Genomic DNA, 18,775 nt, shown 5'->3' on the forward strand with positions numbered 1-18,775 from the left:
ATTTTCTATAATTTATGGTAAAATTTTCCCGGAGCCGTCGTCTGCGTTAAGACTTGGGAACAAATTAAAGCTGATGATCTCCGGTCAAGTACTCCTCTCGACGACTCAAACACATATTTTACGAATTCGAATTTCAAGTTTCCGATTCTCTAAATCAATTGATTCCACTTTTCCTCAGATGAGAAAAGCCCTAATTTTGATCCTCTAAGTCACACATGGGTGCGAACGAGTTTCGTTTCTTCCTCTCCTGCGATATCAATTCGCCCGTCACTTTTCGTATAGAGAAGCTTGACGGAAACCTCCCCGTCAAGAAATCTTCTGATTCCGGTACTCAAAAGATTTTGATCTCCCACAATTACCGATTGAAAGAAACTTTAATTGATTCTCTTAATCCCTAATTTTGGTGTAATGGGAACTTGTTTTGTTAATTGGTGTGTGAAATTTAAGAATTTATGTCGGAATTGGCTTATTACTGCAAATTGGTTCAGTTCTTGAGATGAGTTGGTTTTATTTGTGTGTGTGTGTGTGTTTTAGGAGTTGTCTCCGTCGCAGAGGAGAAAAAACCTGAGCTTTACATTGAGTGTGCATTGTATATTGATGGAGCTCCTTTTGGCCTTCCCATGAGAACAAGGTTTCTTTTTCTCATAAATTTTTATTCCCTATAGTGTTGTGTTGTGTTTAGATGATGTTGATGACTCTTGTAGAAGTGCTTTATGTTTCATGGAGCTCTGTTCTTAATTCCAGATTGAAAACTACAGGACCTCCATACTGCTGGAACGAACTCATCACTCTCAGTTCTAAATATCGGGACTTGACTGCCCATTCACAACTTGCGATTACAGTAAACATATCTATGGCCTTATTGCTTCTTTTATGGTACCTTCTCGCCTAGTTACTTCCTCCTTTCTCTGCTTATCGAAAAGTTTTTGCTCATACCAGGTATATGATGTTTCGTGTGGTAAAACTGAGGGACTGATTGGTGGGGCAACAGTCCTTCTATTTAACAGCAAGATGCAAATGAAATCAGGAAAGCAGAAGCTCAGGCTCTGGCAGGGGAAAGAAGCGGATGGTTCATTTCCAACCTCTACTCCTGGAAAGGTTTCTGATACGTCTCAACTCTAGATATATCATCCGAAATATTGTTCTTGATGCTGACTTGCTTTTTCTTGGGTTATCTGTAACTTTTCCATACTCTAGGTTCCACGGCATGAGCGCGGAGAGCTAGAGCGTTTAGAGAAGCTCATGAATAAGTATGAGAGGGGGCAGATCCAAAGCATTGATTGGCTGGATCGACTTATGTTGAAATCCTTGGATACTATCAAGGATCAAGAAAGCTCCAAACATGGAAGCTCACATCTGTTCGTGGTTATTGATTTCTGTAGTTTTGAACATCGAGTTGTATTTCAGGTGCAATATTTACTGCAATTAGATCTGTCTGTGACCTTTTTTATATATTCAAATATAAAAATGTCTCCATGTATGTCTTGCAATATTGAAATGACCAGTGGATTTATGTCTCTCTGCTTTTGATTTCAAGGAGTCTGGAGCCAATTTGTTCATAACTGCCCCAATAGGTTCAACAAATGAATTTGTTACCGTCTGGGATACAGAACTGGGAAAGACTAATCCTTCAGAGAACAAACAACTAAAGCTGGCAAGGAGCTTGGATCGCGGCATTATCGACAGGGATCTAAAGCCAAGTAATATCGAGCGGAAGTAAGTGTGGAACTCTGTTGGAATGAATTTTTTTTTTGGGTTGAATTGGAGTTGGCATTCTTCAGGGAAACAGTTTCCTGTCACTTCATAATCATATATTATTATGATATATAGTCGCATACAGTCTCATGGTTAAGTGATGTATTCTTGTTTTCTTTTTTCTTTTTTAAAGGTCCATACAAAGAGTTTTGAAATATCCGCCAACAAGGACATTGAGTGGAGATGAAAGACAACTTCTTTGGAAGTTTCGTTTCTCTCTAATGTCTGAAAAGAGAGCTCTAACAAAGTTTCTTCGCTGTGTGGAGTGGAGTGATGTTCAGGTACGTGTACATCTTTTACGTGTAGATCTATTTTCATGGTTTTTATTTTTTTCATGTTGCATGAGCTTCCCATGTTGCCAGGAAGCAAAGCAAGCAATTCAACTGATGTACAAATGGGAAATGATAGATGTATGTGATGCTTTGGAGCTATTGTCTCCTCTATTTGAGAGTGAAGAGGTACTACGAGTGTCCAATTTTACTTTTCTTCTACTCTTCTAATTCTCCACTCGATCTGCTAGTCTGTCATCTTGGTATACTTAAATGTAGGCTAATTCTTCACTACACCTACTGATAGGTTCGAGCTTATGCTGTGAGTGTCCTGGAAAGAGCTGACGATGAAGAGCTTCAATGTTACTTGCTTCAACTGGTTCAGGCTCTCCGTTTTGAACGCTCCGATAGATCTTGTCTTTCTCAATTCCTTGTACAGCGGGGTATGTGCTGAACATCTAGACATGAAATCATGTTGAGTTTTCTATGTAAAACTGGTTTATATATTTGTTACATTGCCTGACTTCCATTACATTTCGTTCAAAATTCTAGCATTACAGAATATTGAGTTGGCCAGTTTTCTTCGTTGGTATGTTGCTGTGGAACTTCATGACCATGTCTATGCCAAGCGATTTTACAGCACATATGAGTTACTTGAGGAGAATATAATCAAGGTGTGGACCTAATCTCTATATACCCCTTTTCTTTCCCTGTTTTCTTTTCACTTAAGATTAGTTAAATACATAGATCAATCTTCCTCCTGCCTCTGCTTTTTTTGTAAAGTCAGATTGCAAACCTTTTGAACCTGGGATATGTATTCGATGTTAACAGTGTCAGGTTGTTCGGATTTTTGTCTGTTGAAAAGCTAGTGTATGATGCAGTGAATATAATACGATAGTCCTTACTTTTAGTTAGAGGAGTTAGTGGTTGTCCAAGAATGATAAACAAACTGCTGAAGCTACTTATGCAGGGTTGTGTAGCTACAGTATACCACCTTACGTTGTTATGCAGGGTTGTGTAGCTACAGTATACCACCTTACGTTGTAATTCTTGAGACAAGGAATTGAGTTGCTTTCTACATCAAGTGAGATCTGTTTAGCTGATCTAGACTGATATTTGCTTTGATGTCAGCTGCCACCTGGTGTTAACGGCGAAGATGGATATCAATTGTGGCAGAGTTTGGTGCGCCAAACAGAATTGACTGCTCAGTTATGTTCCATTACACGAGAAGTGAGGAATGTACGTGGAAACACCCAGAAAAAAATTGAGAAGCTCAGGCAGCTATTAGGTGGACTCCTTAGCGAACTTACCTACTTTGAAGAGGTACTTTCTTTATGGTTTAATTGGGTAACTAATACCTTTAAATGTGATGTTTATCCAAGAATGTCTGAGTCAAGTTTCTCAAACCCTTTTGTATTAATTTTTGGATTTTTTTTTTCTTTCAGCCTATTCGATCACCGCTTACCCCTAATGTTCTCATAAAGGGGATTGTGGCAGGAGAATCAACACTCTTTAAAAGTGCATTGCATCCTCTGCGCCTTACATTCCGAACACCAGAAGAAGGAAGTTGCAAATTAATATTTAAGAAGGGAGATGATCTCCGGCAGGACCAACTGGTATATTTAGGTTCATTACTTCATAGTATCTGTATTTTTTGTGTATGTTGTGATTTTTTTAATTTACTCCATAGGTTGTTCAAATGGTTTGGCTCATGGATAGATTACTTAAGCTGGAAAATCTTGATCTGTGCCTAACGCCTTATAAGGTGTTAGCAACTGGACATGATGAAGGAATGTTGGAATTCATACCATCCCGTTCTTTGGCTCAGGTACAGTATCAGTGCCTAAACCCATTGCCCCCATGCCTTTGTAGTTTCGACCCTCTCTTATAATTTTGAGAGTAAATAATCTCGTTATCCTATGATATGTGCCTTTGCATGTTCAGATTCTCTCAGAGCACCGAAGCATAACAAGTTATCTGCAGAAGTTTCATCCTGATGAGCATGCGCCTTTCGGGATAACAGCCACTTGTCTGGATACATTTATAAAAAGCTGTGCAGGCTATTCTGTGATCACATATATACTTGGGATTGGAGACAGGTATGGTGCAAAACATGATCCCGTGGTAGTGTATAAAAAGTTTTTTCCAATTTTCATGCTTTATAAACCTTTGAGGTAAATTGTGATGATGGCCTGTTTTTGATATGTAGACACCTGGACAACCTCCTCCTTACAGATGATGGTCGTCTTTTCCACGTTGATTTCGCTTTTATTCTCGGTAGAGATCCTAAACCATTCCCTCCACCTATGAAACTCTGCAAAGAAATGGTGGAAGCCATGGGCGGAGCAGAAAGGTACCTGGATTTGATATAATTCCATGAATATTTTGCTCTGAGAGTAACAGCATAAGACTTGAAATGTTGGCTACTCTGTATTTCTGTGTTGCAGCCAATACTACACAAGGTTCAAATCCTACTGTTGCGAAGCCTACAACATTCTCCGGAAATCGAGCAACCTTATTTTGAATCTGTTTCATCTCATGGCGGGTTCAACTATTCCCGATATAGCTTCAGACCCGGAAAAGGGCATTCTCAAAGTAAGTTTCTTTCACTTTCACCTAAACCACATGAAACCCACTATTCTTCTCCAACCGGATTGGCTCTTGCTTTGTTCCTTATTATCTCGTAAATGGTGTCTTTTTTATTCAGCTCCAGGAAAAGTTTAGGCTTGACATGGATGACGAAGCATGCATCCATTTCTTTCAAGACCTGATTAATGAAAGCGTAAGTGCGCTGTTCCCGCAAATGGTTGAAACCATACACAGATGGGCTCAATACTGGCGTTGAACCCTTGGCTTTATTATCTGCTGTGAAAACTATATCTGTAAATAATCAGTCTCGCTAATGTTGAAACTAGATTATGGACACTCTCTCTTAAACGCTAGCTACGTTTTTATCTTCATTCATTTACGGAAGTTTGATCTGAACGATTCCTGATCTTTTTAGCTTTTTATGACCTTCTGGAATCTGATTTTTTTATGCCATATTTTGATCTGAAGTCTCAGATTTATTTTGATCTGCTTCTTCATTTTTCTTTTTTTTTTAATTACGAAATTGCCCCAAAACTATCGGTATTTACGAAATTGCCCCATAGCTATTGGTAATTACAAAATTGCCCCACGACTTATGCTATTTACGAATTTGCCCCACAACTTTATGGTATTTACAAAATTGCCCCATGACTTATGATATTTACGAATTTGCCCCATAACTATCGTTATTTACGAATTTGCCGCACAACTTTATGGTATTTACAAAATTGCCCCATGACTAATGATATTTACGAAATTGCCCCATAACTATCGGTATTTACGAAATTGCCCCATAACTATCGGTAATTACAAAATTGCCCCACGACTTCTGATATTTACGAATTTGCCCCATAACTATCGCTATTTACGAATTTGCCCCACAACTTTATGATATTTACGAAATTGCCCCATAGCTGTCGGTATTTACGAAATTGCCCCAAAACTATCGGTATTTACGAAATTGCCCCACAACTTATGATATTTACGAATTTGCCCCACAACTATCGTTATTTATGAATTTGCCCCACAACTTTATGGTATTTACGAATTTGCCCCATAACTATCGTTATTTACGAATTTGGCCCACAACTTTATGATATTTACAAAATTACCCCATGACTATCGGTATTTACGAAATTGCCCCAAGAACTATTGGTAATTACAAAACTGCCCCATGACTTATGATATTTACGAATTTGCCCCATAACTATAGTTATTTACGAATTTGCCCCACAACTTTATGATATTTACGAAATTGTCCCAAAACTATCGGTATTTACGAAATTGCCCCATAACTGTCGTTATTTACGAATTTGCCCCAAAAACTTTCACGATGTACGAAATTGCTCCAAACTGTATTTGCGAAATTGCCCAAGAATTTTCGTGGTAGTGAAATATGCGCGTTGATCTTCGCTCTCTCTCTCTCTCTCTCTCGTTCAGATCCCTTGGCATCAAAGTTGGAAAGGTAAGATCAACAACCTCTTGTGGAATGTGAAGTTGATCGAGATATATCGAATCTGCAGTTATCTGGTTCTCATAATTCTGTAGTTAGCTTGTTTCCAGATGATTCCATGGTGACATTGAAATCCTGATCAATCATTTTGTTTCTGGCTTCGTTTTCTTGCTGACCGTTGATTTTTCTGTAATTGAAATCTCAAATTTTGCCCCTTGATTCTGTGGATCACAAATCATATATATAACGATTGATAATATATATAGCTTGTGTGTTGAATTTTTTTCAATTTGGCAGACGATTGATCTTGGGATGATTTTTGTTGACTTAGATTTTGATTTTCATGCAAGAAATGAGGTTTGCATATATATATAGGGATCAATATAGTAGCTGAAGAAAAAAACAAAAATGGGCTTTTTGCCAAGAAGGAGATGCGCATCCTTATGGTTGGTTGGTCTTGATGCTGCTGGTAAGACCACCATTTTGTACAAGCTCAAGCTCGGTGAGATCGATTGTCACCACCATCCCCACCATTGGTCAGTCTTCTTTACACAAAATAATCATTTCTTCTGCCCGATCATCACTTGCATTGCTTATGCTCTCGTTTCAAATTTGATTAGCATTCTTAGTGAGTGAGAGACTTGATGAATGATTTTTTTTTACAGGGTTTTAATGTGGAGACAGTTGAATACAAAAATATCAGTTTCACGGTGTGGGATGTTGGGGGTCAAGATAAGGTTTCTATTATCATCTGTTACTTTCTATGAATCTCCCTGAAACAACATGTGCTCACTTGTTTTCTCTTACAGATCCGTCCTTTGTGGAGGCACTACTTCCAGAACACTCAAGGTCTGATTTTTGTGGTGGATAGCAATGATAGAGAGATCGAGTTGTTGAACCAAGAGATGAACTTCACAGGACGTTAAACGAGGTAGCTTAACTACTCTTCACTTATATCCCTAAACTCACAAAATTACACCCGATTCTTTATACAACCTTTCTTTTGATTAAGCTGGTGCTACACTTTTATGATATAGAATACGATTAAGAAACTGAACTATTACCGCTATTCTAAACAGACTTGTCTGACTCTGATTAATGCTTGTGTCTTGCAGGATGATGCAGTACTGCTTGTGTTTGCCAACAAACAGGATCTTCCAAACGCAATGAATGCTGCTGAAATAACTGATAAGCTTGGACTCCACTCTCTCCGGCAACGTCACTGGTGAGTATCAATATCTTTGTTGTTTAGCTTTGCTATTTAGTCGGTTCTCTCAAACCAGAGAACCAACACTGTTCGATTTTTCTCTTCAGGTACATCCAGAGCACGTACGAAGGTCTGGACTGGCTCTCCAACAACATTGCTAACAAAGTAAGCACATTCTAGATGGCAGTCATTCATAACCAAAGTTTGCAGTCATTTTGTGGTCATATTTGATGTTGTTCTATGTTTTCTTGATGGCAGGCTTGAATTTTGTGAGATCAGATTTCGAGAGAAACATTATCTTTGTTAAAACCTCGTTAAAAGGATTTGTTTTGGCAAGAGTGTTTTAAGATTCATCTTAATCAAGTTTGTATTCTCCTCTTTCTTTTACGGCCAATACCTCTCTGTTTATCGATAGATTCAACCTTTTTCTGTTTGCTAATCCGTCTATTAAAAAAAAATAGATGATAATTAATTGATTTAATTGAAGAATAAGAACCTCTATATAATGCAAATGTAAAGTGTAGTGAACAACGACGAGATCATTATCAAATATGCTTTGATGCTCTAATTTATTTACTTTGTTCGTTAGTTTAGATTTGCTAAATATGTATAACTTGTACACTCTAATAAAAAACGGGTTTCATTAAAAAGTCAAAAGGGATTTTATATCTCCACCATTTATATAAATAGAAGTACAAATTGAACTCAATTTTTATGTTTAATCATTTGGTTGAGAGGTTTTGCTGCAAGGTAGTGCCATTTCGTAAGCAAAACTACCCTTACTTTCTATCAAGGGATTGAGGAATCCTATTTTGAGTCTCCCTTTGTAATGTTAATCATGATTGTTTACTACAAACGCTTCAAATTCGATTGTATATGTTTTGCCATTTTGGTATGAAATTTTCCGGTCTCGATTAAAAAATGAAAAGAATAAATTTTATCCACCAATAAAATAATAAAATGGTAAGTGGCCACTGGCCATACCATATAAACCCTAAACGCGTGTTATACGTGATGCCAATGTGTAGGGTCCAAATTATTTATTTATCTTTCGTTATAATATTTTTCAATTGAAGGGTGTCGATAGGTAGAAAACAAAGTTCCAATTATTTTACCATTTTAAAGAGATTTTTTCCATTAATAGGAATAACTACGACAAATGCCACTTTTTTTCAATTTCTTTCAAAATCTACTACATTCATAACTTTTTTCAACTACTACCACATTTAGTATTTGAAGTTACTAATTTGCCCTCAGATTTGACGTCTTTGTACCATTTCGCTTCCCTATTTATCTCTCCTCCCTCGAGACATGTGCGCTTTAACCGACAAATATTTAATTTCCTGAGACTAAACAATTAACTTTCGTTTTTGTCTCTAGATCTTGTCTCCGATTGGAAATTCTCTGTTACGTATAGATCTTGTCCCCGATTTCATCAGCTCTATTATCATGAATCCCACATCTTGTCCACCAATTGTTCTCATTTAAGGGTTTCGAATTTTATTTAGATTTTTCACCATCGTTTTTTGGTCCACAGATTAGTTGAGCATTATTATTGTCTTCACCTGCCCAGATTATTGAATTTTTTTCCTTCTATTGCAGAATAACAGAAAGATCCAGTTGTCCCCGAGTAAATCCAGATCTCTGGCGGGCAAAACTACATCATCTGGCGATGGACAGTGAAGAGAATTGGATGATAAAAATCATTACGCTCAATTATTGATCTAATTCTATTACCCATTCCATCTAAAATTGTCTCCGATCTAATTCTATTACTCATTCAATATGAACTTGTCTCCGATCTAATTCTATTACTCATTCGATCTAAACTTATCCCCGATCTAATTCTATTACACATTCGATCTGGACTTGTCATCGATCTAATTCTATTACCCATTCGATCTGAACTTGTCCTCGATCTAATTCTATTCCAGTTGTCCCCGAGTAAATCTGGCGGGCAAAACTACACCATCTGGCGATGGACAATCAAGAAAATTGGATGATAAAAATCATCACGCTCAATTTTTGATCTAATTATATTATTACACATTCGATTTGACTTGTCCCCGATCTAATTCTATTACCCATTCTATTTGAACTTGTCTCCGATCTAATTCTATTACTCATTCGATATGAATTTGTCTCCGATCTCATTCTATTATTACTCATTCGATCTGAACTTGTCTCCTCTTTTATCTGATATATTAAAAAAGCAATTAATGGTCTAACCCTACTCTATTATCATTTTTATTACTCTCTTTGTTCCATTTTATTTTGGACTAAAAGCACTGAGATTAAGAAACAATAAATGTTTTCTCATTTATAAAAGTTTAACCAATAGAAGAAGATACTGCATGATTAAAATAATTAAAAACTATTAAACTAATATAAATCATGCACCGAAAGTAGAGAACATCTTATATAATGGAACAAATAAAAAGGCCTAAAACATCTTATATATTGGGATAGAGAGAGTAATTAAATTCAATTATCTAGCAAATGTAGACGTGCAGCATTTATTGCAGACATGCTCCTTCTTTGGAAGCGCCGGACGAAACTGTCTCTGTCTCTGACACAGACTCTGTCCCAATCAGGAGTATTTTGGTCCACAATTCCGCATGTGCTATTGGAATATGGTAGATTTTGAAAACTTTTTGAGAATGTGGTAGATTTTGAATGACAGTTATTGGAATGTGGTAGATTTTACAATATTCTCCCTTTGAATATCAAGGTCATGACTTTACCAGTGAAAAAAAAAAAATCAAGGTCATGATCGAAAACAGGCACTAATTTTGTGAGAGATTAATTGATGATGTTGTAAGCAAAGGAGTCTCTCAAAGCTTTTTTACATACGAAAACAAATTTTATTGTTATTTTTCAGTTTCTTTCTAAGAACTAGTATAAAATATTTGAATGGTCTCTCTAAGATAAATCTCTTATAATATTATTAGGAAACTGGTTTTAAGACTTTTTGTGAAATATATGATGTGTTATTATTGTTGGATGATATAAATTTCTCGATGGTTAGTTGCTTAACAATTATCAAAAATTCGACAATGGTCTACAAGATTTGGAAATTAAAATTGACAAAGACCTTCTGGATCAAATCAAATCAAATCTTAGGGTATTCGGATCATATCAAATCAATTCGAATCAAAAACAGTAATCACAGTTCAATAAAACGTGGTTATCAGTTTATTAAACAAAATATGGTATTTCACATATATCGAATTACGTAGATTTTATGATGTTTAGTGAATAATGATAATTTTTTTTGGTTAAAACACAAAAATATTAAAAGTGTAAGTAAATCGTGTGAGGAATAAAATTGGGATAGATCGTATATATTCAACCGTTATATTTTTACCCTTTTAATATGTATTTTTTTCTTAGAAATATAAAATCTAAAGAACTACGTGGACGACGACTATAAGTCAATTATAAATAAAATACATTAGAAGAGCCAACCGACATTAAATAATAGTAGTCTAATAAGACCCACCAATCCGACAATAGCATTTACGTAAAATAACAATATAATTGTGGAATTTGGACACATTGTTTCATTTGTTAATTAAAAAAAGACATAAAAGGTCACCTGATAAAGACTCTAATACCAACGCTTTTGTTTGTGTTCGATCTAAAATACACATTTCCTTCTATTTTATATTCTCTCATTTTATAAAATGTTTTGTGTAAAAACACAAAGATTAAAAAATAATTAATATTTACTTTTTTATAGGAATTCAGCTAATAGAAAAAAGGACTGCAGAATTTAAATGATCATAACATACTAAATAAACATAAATATACATAGAAATCTGGGAAAATCTTATAAAATGAAACAAAGAAAAAATACTAAAACATCCTATAATTTGGAACAGAGGGAATAAATTCTTTTGGCAAAAGCCGCATAAAACCAAATACTCATAGGATGTGACTGGTAATATTATATAGAAGAAAAGTTAAGAAGAATTCTTCTATTTTATACTTTCTATTTTATACTTAAAATTTTACTAATTAAGTAGAAGACGGAAGAATTTTGTTTCTTCCTAATTCATCAGAAAGTAATGTAAAAGGGTAATACAAATTTTTATACTTTTTATTTTTGTTTTCTTTTTATTTCTTTTCTTTTTTTATATATTATACGAGTCACACTCGTAGAAACTACAAATATTTTCATTTTTATTTTATTTTTTAACTATGAAATCTCGTTTCAAAAATCATCATATATTTTTTTTAAATCTGGACTAACCTTTAATATTTTAGGCATATATGCTATTCAGTCGATTCTATTCTCTTTGATATAATTGCAACCGAGCATATTAGCTACTAACCTTTGATATAACTTTTGTTACAAATGTTTCTTCATCAATTCAACAAATGAAATGACATAAAATACCGACATGTCTCTTATTCAACGAGGTACTCTCATTGATTTCATAAACTTTCTTGAGAAAAAAGTATAATACTATGCAGAGAGAAAAATAATAAGACGTCATGGAGTATAAAGACAACCACTCTCTCCGTCTTCTCTTCTAAAAACCATCGACTGCATTGTTCATAACCAATGCTCGACAGGAAAGACACAGAGCAACGACAAACTAGAGGATGTGTTGCAAGAGATCCCAAAATTAGATTTGAATTGTGTTAGACTCTATTTTGGTGTACTTTGTTTTTTTTTTTCTCTAAATTTTTCAAATTAAACTCAGCATTTTAAGATGAAGGGATGCATGCATATTATGTAATTTTGGTTTTTATTTGAATAAATTAACATTCATCAAGAAAAAGAAATTAAAAAATATTTTTATTTAATTTATATTTTTCTCCGCTTTCTTCCTTATTTGAAATAAATTAAATTTTGATAAAACACTTTTACCGTAGACCGTAGTGAATTACCATTTTACTTTGTTGTACTTCCGTCGTTATATCTTATTCTCATGTTATATTGTTTATCTAAACCGAAACTCTCTTTTTGTTTGTAATTTTTTTTTTTGTGCATTTTTATACCAAGACTTTCTTGAATGTTTTTTTTCTTATGTAGTACCCTTTGGGAATATATTAGTATATTATTTTTTATATACACTAATAAAACATTTACATGAGTTGTAGTATGCACAAAAATATTTTCGTAAAGATGGTTTAGTCAGAGTCTAGAGATACATGAACTTTATATATGTGAATGTACGTATATATAATATTTGTACGTGGGTGTATTATACGTTATGAACACGTGAGTTTTTCTTTTAATACATTAATCATCAAAATTTCTGTTTATAATACTAAACTTATATTATTTAATTTTGTAAAACAGAAGTTGAATAAAAAAAGAATGCGAAAGAAATTTTATCAAAAAAAAAAAAAGAATGCGAAATAATTTATAATTAAATGGTTATCGATTATAGACTTGTATCTAAATAAGTTCACCTATTTAATAATAATAAATTCGTATAATTCATAATTGTTCTAACGTCTGAAAACATAATTACACACGCATGCCACATCCTTGGAGCCTTAACGACCTTCCACGAGGAATTCATGGTCGTCTTCCAATCTTATTATATTATCACCCCTTTTGCCTTTTCGTTAAAATATTTTCTTAATCTACGAAAACGATTTTTACAAATTTCTCGATATTTTTTTTAATTCTACCTTTTTCACTTTTAACTTTTTAAATTTCTTTTAAACTTTTCTTTTTGTTATTGCCATCCAAATACTATTAATTAAAATGGATCATAAATCGGAACATATACACACAGGAAGAAATTGTGAACTTGAATTCAAGTTTTTACGTGCTAAGCAATCAGTTTTAATTTTTTTTTTTGCCAATAATCAGTTTTAAAATTTAAAATTCATGAAATATGAAAAAAAAAAAAAAAAAAAAAAAATTCATCGCAATCTTTCTCTATACGTCAAGAATTTTTCTTAAGCTATATTTGACCTTTCATTTCGCTAGTTACATCACCCACGAAAAAAAGCCAAAGGTTGATTTTCATATTTGAAATGTAAAACTTATATAAATAGCAATTAATAGAAAACAATATCGAAAAAAGAAAAGTAATATATTCATTAATTAATTTGTTCCGGATTTACCCTTTGTGCTACGCCTATTTAATCGAACGTTGTGGAAGCCTTCGTAGAAACTACTCACAAGCCAAAGACCAAAGTAACTAAAAGTTTACATATCCTTGGAGACCAAATTGTTCATTTACTTCTCAAACACTCAAGAAAACTTTTCAATTATCTTCTCAAAAACCCACCCCAATACTTTTACTTTGCACAAAATGGCCCCTCAGATTCCCGTAAACTCAATCTACTTATCCGAAAAGGCGCATCAAGCACCCCCAAAGAGAGCTTATGTGACGTTTTTGGCAGGAAATGGAGACTACGTGAAGGGAGTGGTGGGATTAGCAAAGGGTTTGCGTAAGGTCAAAAGTGCTTATCCTCTTGTTGTTGCTATGTTACCTGATGTGCCTGAGGAACATAGAGAGATCTTGAGGTCTCAAGGCTGTATCCTGCGCGAGATCGAGCCTGTTTATCCTCCAGAAAACCAAGTTGAGTTTGCCATGGCTTACTATGTTCTCAACTACTCAAAGCTTCGTATTTGGAACGTAAGTTCTTTACAAAAATATACTTTAAGATATGTGGTTAAAAGATCTTTGTGGTTTTTGACCTTTGAAACTTCTTGCAGTTTGAAGAGTACCTCAAGATGATATACCTTGATGCAGATATTCAAGTCTTTGAAAACATCGATGAACTCTTCGATTTGCCTGATGGGTATTTCCATGCCGTGATGGACTGTTTCTGTGAGAAAACATGGAGCCACTCGCTGCAGTATTCAATTGGGTACTGTCAACAGTGCCCGGATAAGGTCACGTGGCCAGAAGATATGGAATCTCCACCTCCTCCTCTGTATTTCAACGCCGGTATGTTTGTGTTTGAGCCTAGTCCTTTGACTTACGAGAGTCTCCTTCAGACCCTGGAGATCACACCACCTTCACCGTTTGCAGAACAGGTGAGTAACAATTAGTTCATCGGTTTTCCAATGCTCCAAAATCAAAATCAAGACCTGATATTAATGAGTTTCGGATTTTGTAACTTTGATGGACAGGATTTTCTCAATATGTTCTTTGAGAAAGTGTACAAACCGATCCCTCTAGTTTACAATCTGGTTCTGGCTATGCTTTGGCGTCACCCAGAGAACGTGGAGCTGGAGAAAGTCAAAGTTGTTCACTACTGTGCAGCTGTAAGTAGTTCTGTCTTTGCTTTCAAACCCGAACCTCTTTAGCTTGTTGCTGAAACATGATTCCTTTACATGTTGATGATGAAATTGACAGGGATCCAAGCCATGGAGGTATACAGGAGAAGAAGCTAACATGGACAGAGAAGACATCAAGATGTTAGTTGATAAATGGTGGGATGTCTATAATGATGAATCTCTCGATTTCAAATCGATAATCCCTGCAGATGTGGAAGAAACCGTTACAAAATCGAGCATCCTAGCTTCGGTACTTGAACCAGAAATTACCTACTTCCCAGCACCTTCCGCTGCTTGAGATGTCTTACAGGGAAGTGCACAAGACTTGGTGTGTTCCTCTATCTGTTTTCTTTTGATCTGTATACATAGTTTGAAATAGTATAAGCAGAAATAGAAACCTTGGTGAGTCCTTTTCTCGACCCGAGAGGTTTTCAAATAGTATTGCTAAAGTGTGTAAGGTGTTAAATTACTAAGGAAATGAAGTATTTGTATTGCTATATCTATGTACGGATCAGAAACATATATCACTGTGAAGCTGTACAGAAAAAATATACTACTAATGTTAAGCCTGTTAATCACAAAGTGCCCTATTCACTATTCCTGCAGCATAGTGGCCAGACATTTGAACTGTATAAAGCTTGATTTTAGTTTCCGTAGCATCATATTCATGCGTGGAATTTTCTCGATCTGAATGTGATTGAAAACAAATAGAGAAGTGATGCAAAATTGTGTTACTGGCTTTGGACAAACTATATCTCAAGAACACAACAGCTTGCAGATTCTTAAACATAGATCATGTAAAGCTTTTATACACAAGTCTATCCAAAACGATGAGAATTTGTAACCATAGGTGGAACCGTGGAAGCAATAACAGATGCAAATCCGTAACATATAATTTCACAATTTTACTATCTACTGTATCCGTTGTCAGAAGCACATGTATCATTCCAGAGAGCTAGAGTAATACTCACCTTCTACTTCCTCATCTTCAAAGAATGATGTCTCAGACTCGCCATCAAAAAACAGAAAAGGAGCAGCTTCTTGGTCTTTCTGAGGTTTCCTCTCATTCATTCCTATAACGGTCACGATCTTTCTCTGGATATAGTCCTCGACTGTGTCACGTTCAACTTTTTGAGTCTGAAATCCAAGAACAGATAGGCAATCTCCTTGGAAGTCCAAATCAGTAGAGGAGAATATTAGGCCTGCTATTGATCTTGCAAGGTCAGGGACATAGCTGCAAATCTAAGAAAGATAAACAACAACAAAATCTTGGTCAAACCTGTATAAATTTAAGAGATTGTCACTAACAACAAAAGAGATAGACCGAGAGATCACCTTACGAGCATGTGAGCTTAGAAGAAAACCCTCATGTTTAGCCTTCAAATTATCCAAAGCATTTTTCATTCCTTTCTTCAAAAAACTTATACCAGGCCCATTCTTCTGTCTTGCTGGATATTGATTGTGATACCAATGGAGGGAAATTTGTATTTGAACATAAGAAGGGAAATTTTCCCACTCGAGAAACACATGTCCATCTTGATCATTCACATTCGCCAGGATCAAACCATAATTTTTCCAGTCAATCTTTTTCAATGCGCTCAAGGCCAAATGTGGAACAGGGGAAGGTGAGAAATTGTCAAAGTATAAAACCTGGGGAAATCCATCATTTTAGATCAGCCACTCATACGTTACATCTCAATAGTATTAGTTTGAGACTAAACAAACCTCTGTTTTTCCATCGCAGGATCTGCTGCAATGCTGAGTTGTCTCTAGCAAGTCACTTATCACAATCACCACTTCCATCGTCCCTCCAACTCTCTTATGTTTGTCTTCCTGGCATAGTGTTCCACTTCCAGCTTTCAGATGCTCTCTGAAAGTAAATATACCCAGAATTGTCAGACATAACTTGTGGAATGAATTGACTGAGAATTCTTAAGCTGAACTAAGTTAAGTCGTAAGTGTGCCAGAAACAAGAATGGTGTTACATTTTATATACCTATCCGAAAAGCAATAGTCACACATCGTATCCAAACAGTTTCCATGCCTTAAAACATAGTCCTCAAGACCAGACTTCAACCGTTCAAGATTGGAGGCAGTAAAGCATGGAGTTTTGTCAGCGTTCACTGCAAAGACATATTGAGTTTGATTACCAGGAGAATCCCCTTGTTTAACCATCAGATCCATTGTGACATTCTGAGAGGAAGAAAAGAACCAGCTTTTTAGTTCCATGATTTGTTAGTTCTGTTACTATATTATCATGTGTTTAACAAGGGAAAACAACTTTCTAGACGAAATTGTAAAATTGTCACAAGGGAGAAACTTGAACTTACAGGTATCTGCAGAACAAGCATCTGCAAGATAACAGGATAGAAATATCATTACAGGATTCATTAAGCAATCATGAGGAAACAAAACTGACTACACTCAAGTGATAGTGCCAGAAGGCCGACAATACCAGTTTAAAAGATAAGCAAGATTGTCAAAATGAAAAGTTCGAAAGGCTAAATATAACCACTAAACATGGCACTGAGTCATTTATTGACCTAATTAAAGCAGTATCTTAGATACTGGTTAGCTAAAGAGCGTCCTTCAAAGACTTCAAACATAAACTGCCATCCCAAATTGACCAATATCGCCAATGGAATTCAGAACCGCTCTTCCTCCCTTAAAGATGGGATATGTTTGCTCTTTATCTTGGTTCTATAACAAGTTGTTAGCAGTGTTTTTGAAATGTTGTTTCTACGGTCACGTTTTCTCATATTCTGAACACTAACTACCAATAAGTATACTTGAATTCAGATGAAAATAAGCAGCTTAAAGAGAATCAAGGATGCAGAACAGAAGGGAAGACCTTTTGAAAGAAGCCAATTATCGGTGCCACGAGAACATCCATACTTCCAAAAACAGTCAGGGATACTTCCGTCCCACTGAAAACAAAAAAAAAAACCCCGAATATATAACAAAATCAAGGCACTCACAGTGGCTTAACAATTAGTAAAGAAATAATATAAACTGAGGAATTTGCACACCTAAACTTTGCACCATTCTTAGCCTGAGAAGGTTGTCTTTTCAGTCGTTTGTTTGCAATATACTCATCAAGATTTATATGATAATAGTATACCTCATCGTCAGTAAAGCCTGCATTTCCATGATCACAGTGGAGGAAGAACAATAACAAGTTACTCAGCTTCGTGGACTCGAACTTAATCTAGACAACTAACAAATCAATCATATAACCCAGCAAGAAAATCAAGATATGTTTCTCCATTGAGAACTTATAAGCAAATGCAGGACAAAATTAAAGCATTTGAAACCATAAGAAAGCTTTTAGGTTTATAGCAAAACTTACAAGTCGTTTTGACGGAGAGTAACCCATCTGCATCACATCATTATCCACAATCAGAATCGCTTTAACGAATCAATAATCGAATACTCAAGTTGCTAATAATGTACTGACCCCAAATCTTGGCTCCATTGAATTCTCTAGGGCACCTCAAAATCTGAAATTCCTCCAAATTGCATCCAATTCCCGTATCCGCAACTATACACAGCATCAAATAGATAGATAATGCGACCAATTTAGCGATGGAAGTGACGCAGAATCGAAAACAAAATTAGGGCCAAAGAGAGTGAAATTACTCGAAATACATGTAATCGGAGGATCATTGTTTGTAGATTGGTCAAGAAGAACTGATAATCTACAGAGATCTTCTGATAAACGGCATCTTTGAAAAGCAGATGATATTAACTGCAGAAATTCGAATTTCTCAGGACAGAAAATTTTAAAAAGAGAAAAATCTATCGAAAACTGTGAAAACGGAGAATGATTGATCAGAGAGTGGTGAAGATGATCGGTGACTTACTTGTAGAAGAAGCTTCGGAACCGGAGCGGTGGTTTCCATGGCAGGTCCTCCGCTTTCGAAATTGTCCCGCCTATCGCCAAATTTTTGAAATCTGAGTCCCCTTATAGTTTCCATGGCAGGTCCTCCACCCTTTACTGTCACTCTACAAGTAGTGTCAAAATAAATAAAAGGAAACCAAAATGATTTATAATTCATCATTATTTGGATATAAGACTTTATTAAATTATGTTCAAAAAAAAAAGTAATTAAACTATAAGATATAATTTTATTTAATGTGTTATTACCAGATAAGCTCAAATCTGATGAAATTAATTTAGATTAATGTTTAACACTTTGATAGGATATTTAAAGTTATATAATGAAATAATTACTCAATTTTTC

General features: G+C 35.2%; 3 protein-coding genes and 1 pseudogene across 6 annotated transcripts; 3 read left to right on the forward strand and 1 right to left on the reverse strand.

The window, feature by feature from the left end:
* Nucleotides 1-14: 14 nt before the first annotated feature.
* Nucleotides 15-5,080, forward strand: LOC9322680 (phosphatidylinositol 3-kinase VPS34). Of its 3 annotated transcripts, XM_021034929.1 has the most exons (18): nucleotides 15-88; nucleotides 179-327; nucleotides 535-631; nucleotides 745-841; nucleotides 940-1,098; nucleotides 1,198-1,407; nucleotides 1,538-1,716; nucleotides 1,889-2,036; nucleotides 2,118-2,213; nucleotides 2,332-2,467; nucleotides 2,577-2,698; nucleotides 3,156-3,347; nucleotides 3,470-3,640; nucleotides 3,715-3,852; nucleotides 3,969-4,123; nucleotides 4,234-4,377; nucleotides 4,472-4,619; nucleotides 4,732-5,080. In XM_021034929.1, the coding sequence occupies exons 2-18, from the start codon at nucleotides 216-218 to the stop codon at nucleotides 4,867-4,869; spliced, it is 2,442 nt and encodes an 813-aa protein (XP_020890588.1). In that variant the 5' UTR covers nucleotides 15-88; nucleotides 179-215; the 3' UTR covers nucleotides 4,870-5,080. The 3 variants fall into 3 exon arrangements, with proteins under 3 accessions (XP_020890588.1, XP_020890587.1, XP_020890589.1); XM_021034928.1 differs by having other exon boundaries at nucleotides 25-327; XM_021034930.1 differs by having other exon boundaries at nucleotides 40-327; nucleotides 759-841.
* A 648-nt stretch (nucleotides 5,081-5,728) lies between these two features.
* Nucleotides 5,729-7,759, forward strand: LOC9322681 (annotated as a pseudogene).
* A 5,632-nt stretch (nucleotides 7,760-13,391) lies between these two features.
* On the forward strand, nucleotides 13,392-15,102 carry LOC9322682 (galactinol synthase 4). 2 transcript variants are annotated; one of them, XR_002334101.1, is made up of 5 exons: nucleotides 13,392-13,884; nucleotides 13,965-14,288; nucleotides 14,385-14,519; nucleotides 14,611-14,882; nucleotides 14,930-15,102. XR_002334101.1 is itself a non-coding variant. In XM_021035555.1 (4 exons), exons 1-4 carry the CDS (start codon nucleotides 13,558-13,560, stop codon nucleotides 14,827-14,829), a joined length of 1,005 nt encoding a protein of 334 aa, XP_020891214.1. In that variant the 5' UTR covers nucleotides 13,393-13,557; the 3' UTR covers nucleotides 14,830-15,091. The 2 variants fall into 2 exon arrangements, 1 of the variants encoding a protein (XP_020891214.1); XM_021035555.1 differs by having other exon boundaries at nucleotides 13,393-13,884; nucleotides 14,611-15,091.
* Nucleotides 15,031-18,542, reverse strand: LOC9322683 (type 2 DNA topoisomerase 6 subunit B-like). The gene is given in 13 exon segments (XM_021035554.1): nucleotides 15,031-15,170; nucleotides 15,172-15,218; nucleotides 15,503-15,773; nucleotides 15,867-16,181; nucleotides 16,257-16,401; nucleotides 16,528-16,724; nucleotides 16,862-16,882; nucleotides 17,383-17,458; nucleotides 17,561-17,669; nucleotides 17,881-17,907; nucleotides 17,989-18,072; nucleotides 18,171-18,279; nucleotides 18,395-18,542. Coding segments are annotated over 13 exon segments (1,560 nt in total). The 5' UTR covers nucleotides 18,509-18,542; the 3' UTR covers nucleotides 15,031-15,125.
* Between the last annotated feature and the right edge of the window lie 233 nt (nucleotides 18,543-18,775).

Source organism: Arabidopsis lyrata (genome assembly GCF_000004255.2).
Source record: "Arabidopsis lyrata subsp. lyrata unplaced genomic scaffold ARALYscaffold_2, whole genome shotgun sequence".
Classification (NCBI taxonomy): domain Eukaryota; kingdom Viridiplantae; phylum Streptophyta; class Magnoliopsida; order Brassicales; family Brassicaceae; genus Arabidopsis; species Arabidopsis lyrata.

What these genes read in the sequence shown, in the direction of transcription:
- LOC9322680 (XM_021034929.1), top strand. Translation starts at nt 216, where the DNA reads ATGGGTGCGAACGAGTTTCGTTTCTTCCTCTCCTGCGATATCAATTCG. An exon ending in TCAATTCCTTGTACAGCGGG is followed by an intron (nt 2,468 to 2,576) that starts GTATGTGCTGAA and finishes TCAAAATTCTAG; the next exon opens with CATTACAGAATATTGAGTTG. An exon ending in AACTTACCTACTTTGAAGAG is followed by an intron (nt 3,348 to 3,469) that starts GTACTTTCTTTA and finishes TTTTTCTTTCAG; the next exon opens with CCTATTCGATCACCGCTTAC.
- LOC9322682 (XM_021035555.1), top strand. Translation starts at nt 13,558, where the DNA reads ATGGCCCCTCAGATTCCCGTAAACTCAATCTACTTATCCGAAAAGGCG. An exon ending in CTTCACCGTTTGCAGAACAG is followed by an intron (nt 14,289 to 14,384) that starts GTGAGTAACAAT and finishes TTTGATGGACAG; the next exon opens with GATTTTCTCAATATGTTCTT. An exon ending in TTGTTCACTACTGTGCAGCT is followed by an intron (nt 14,520 to 14,610) that starts GTAAGTAGTTCT and finishes TGAAATTGACAG; the next exon opens with GGATCCAAGCCATGGAGGTA.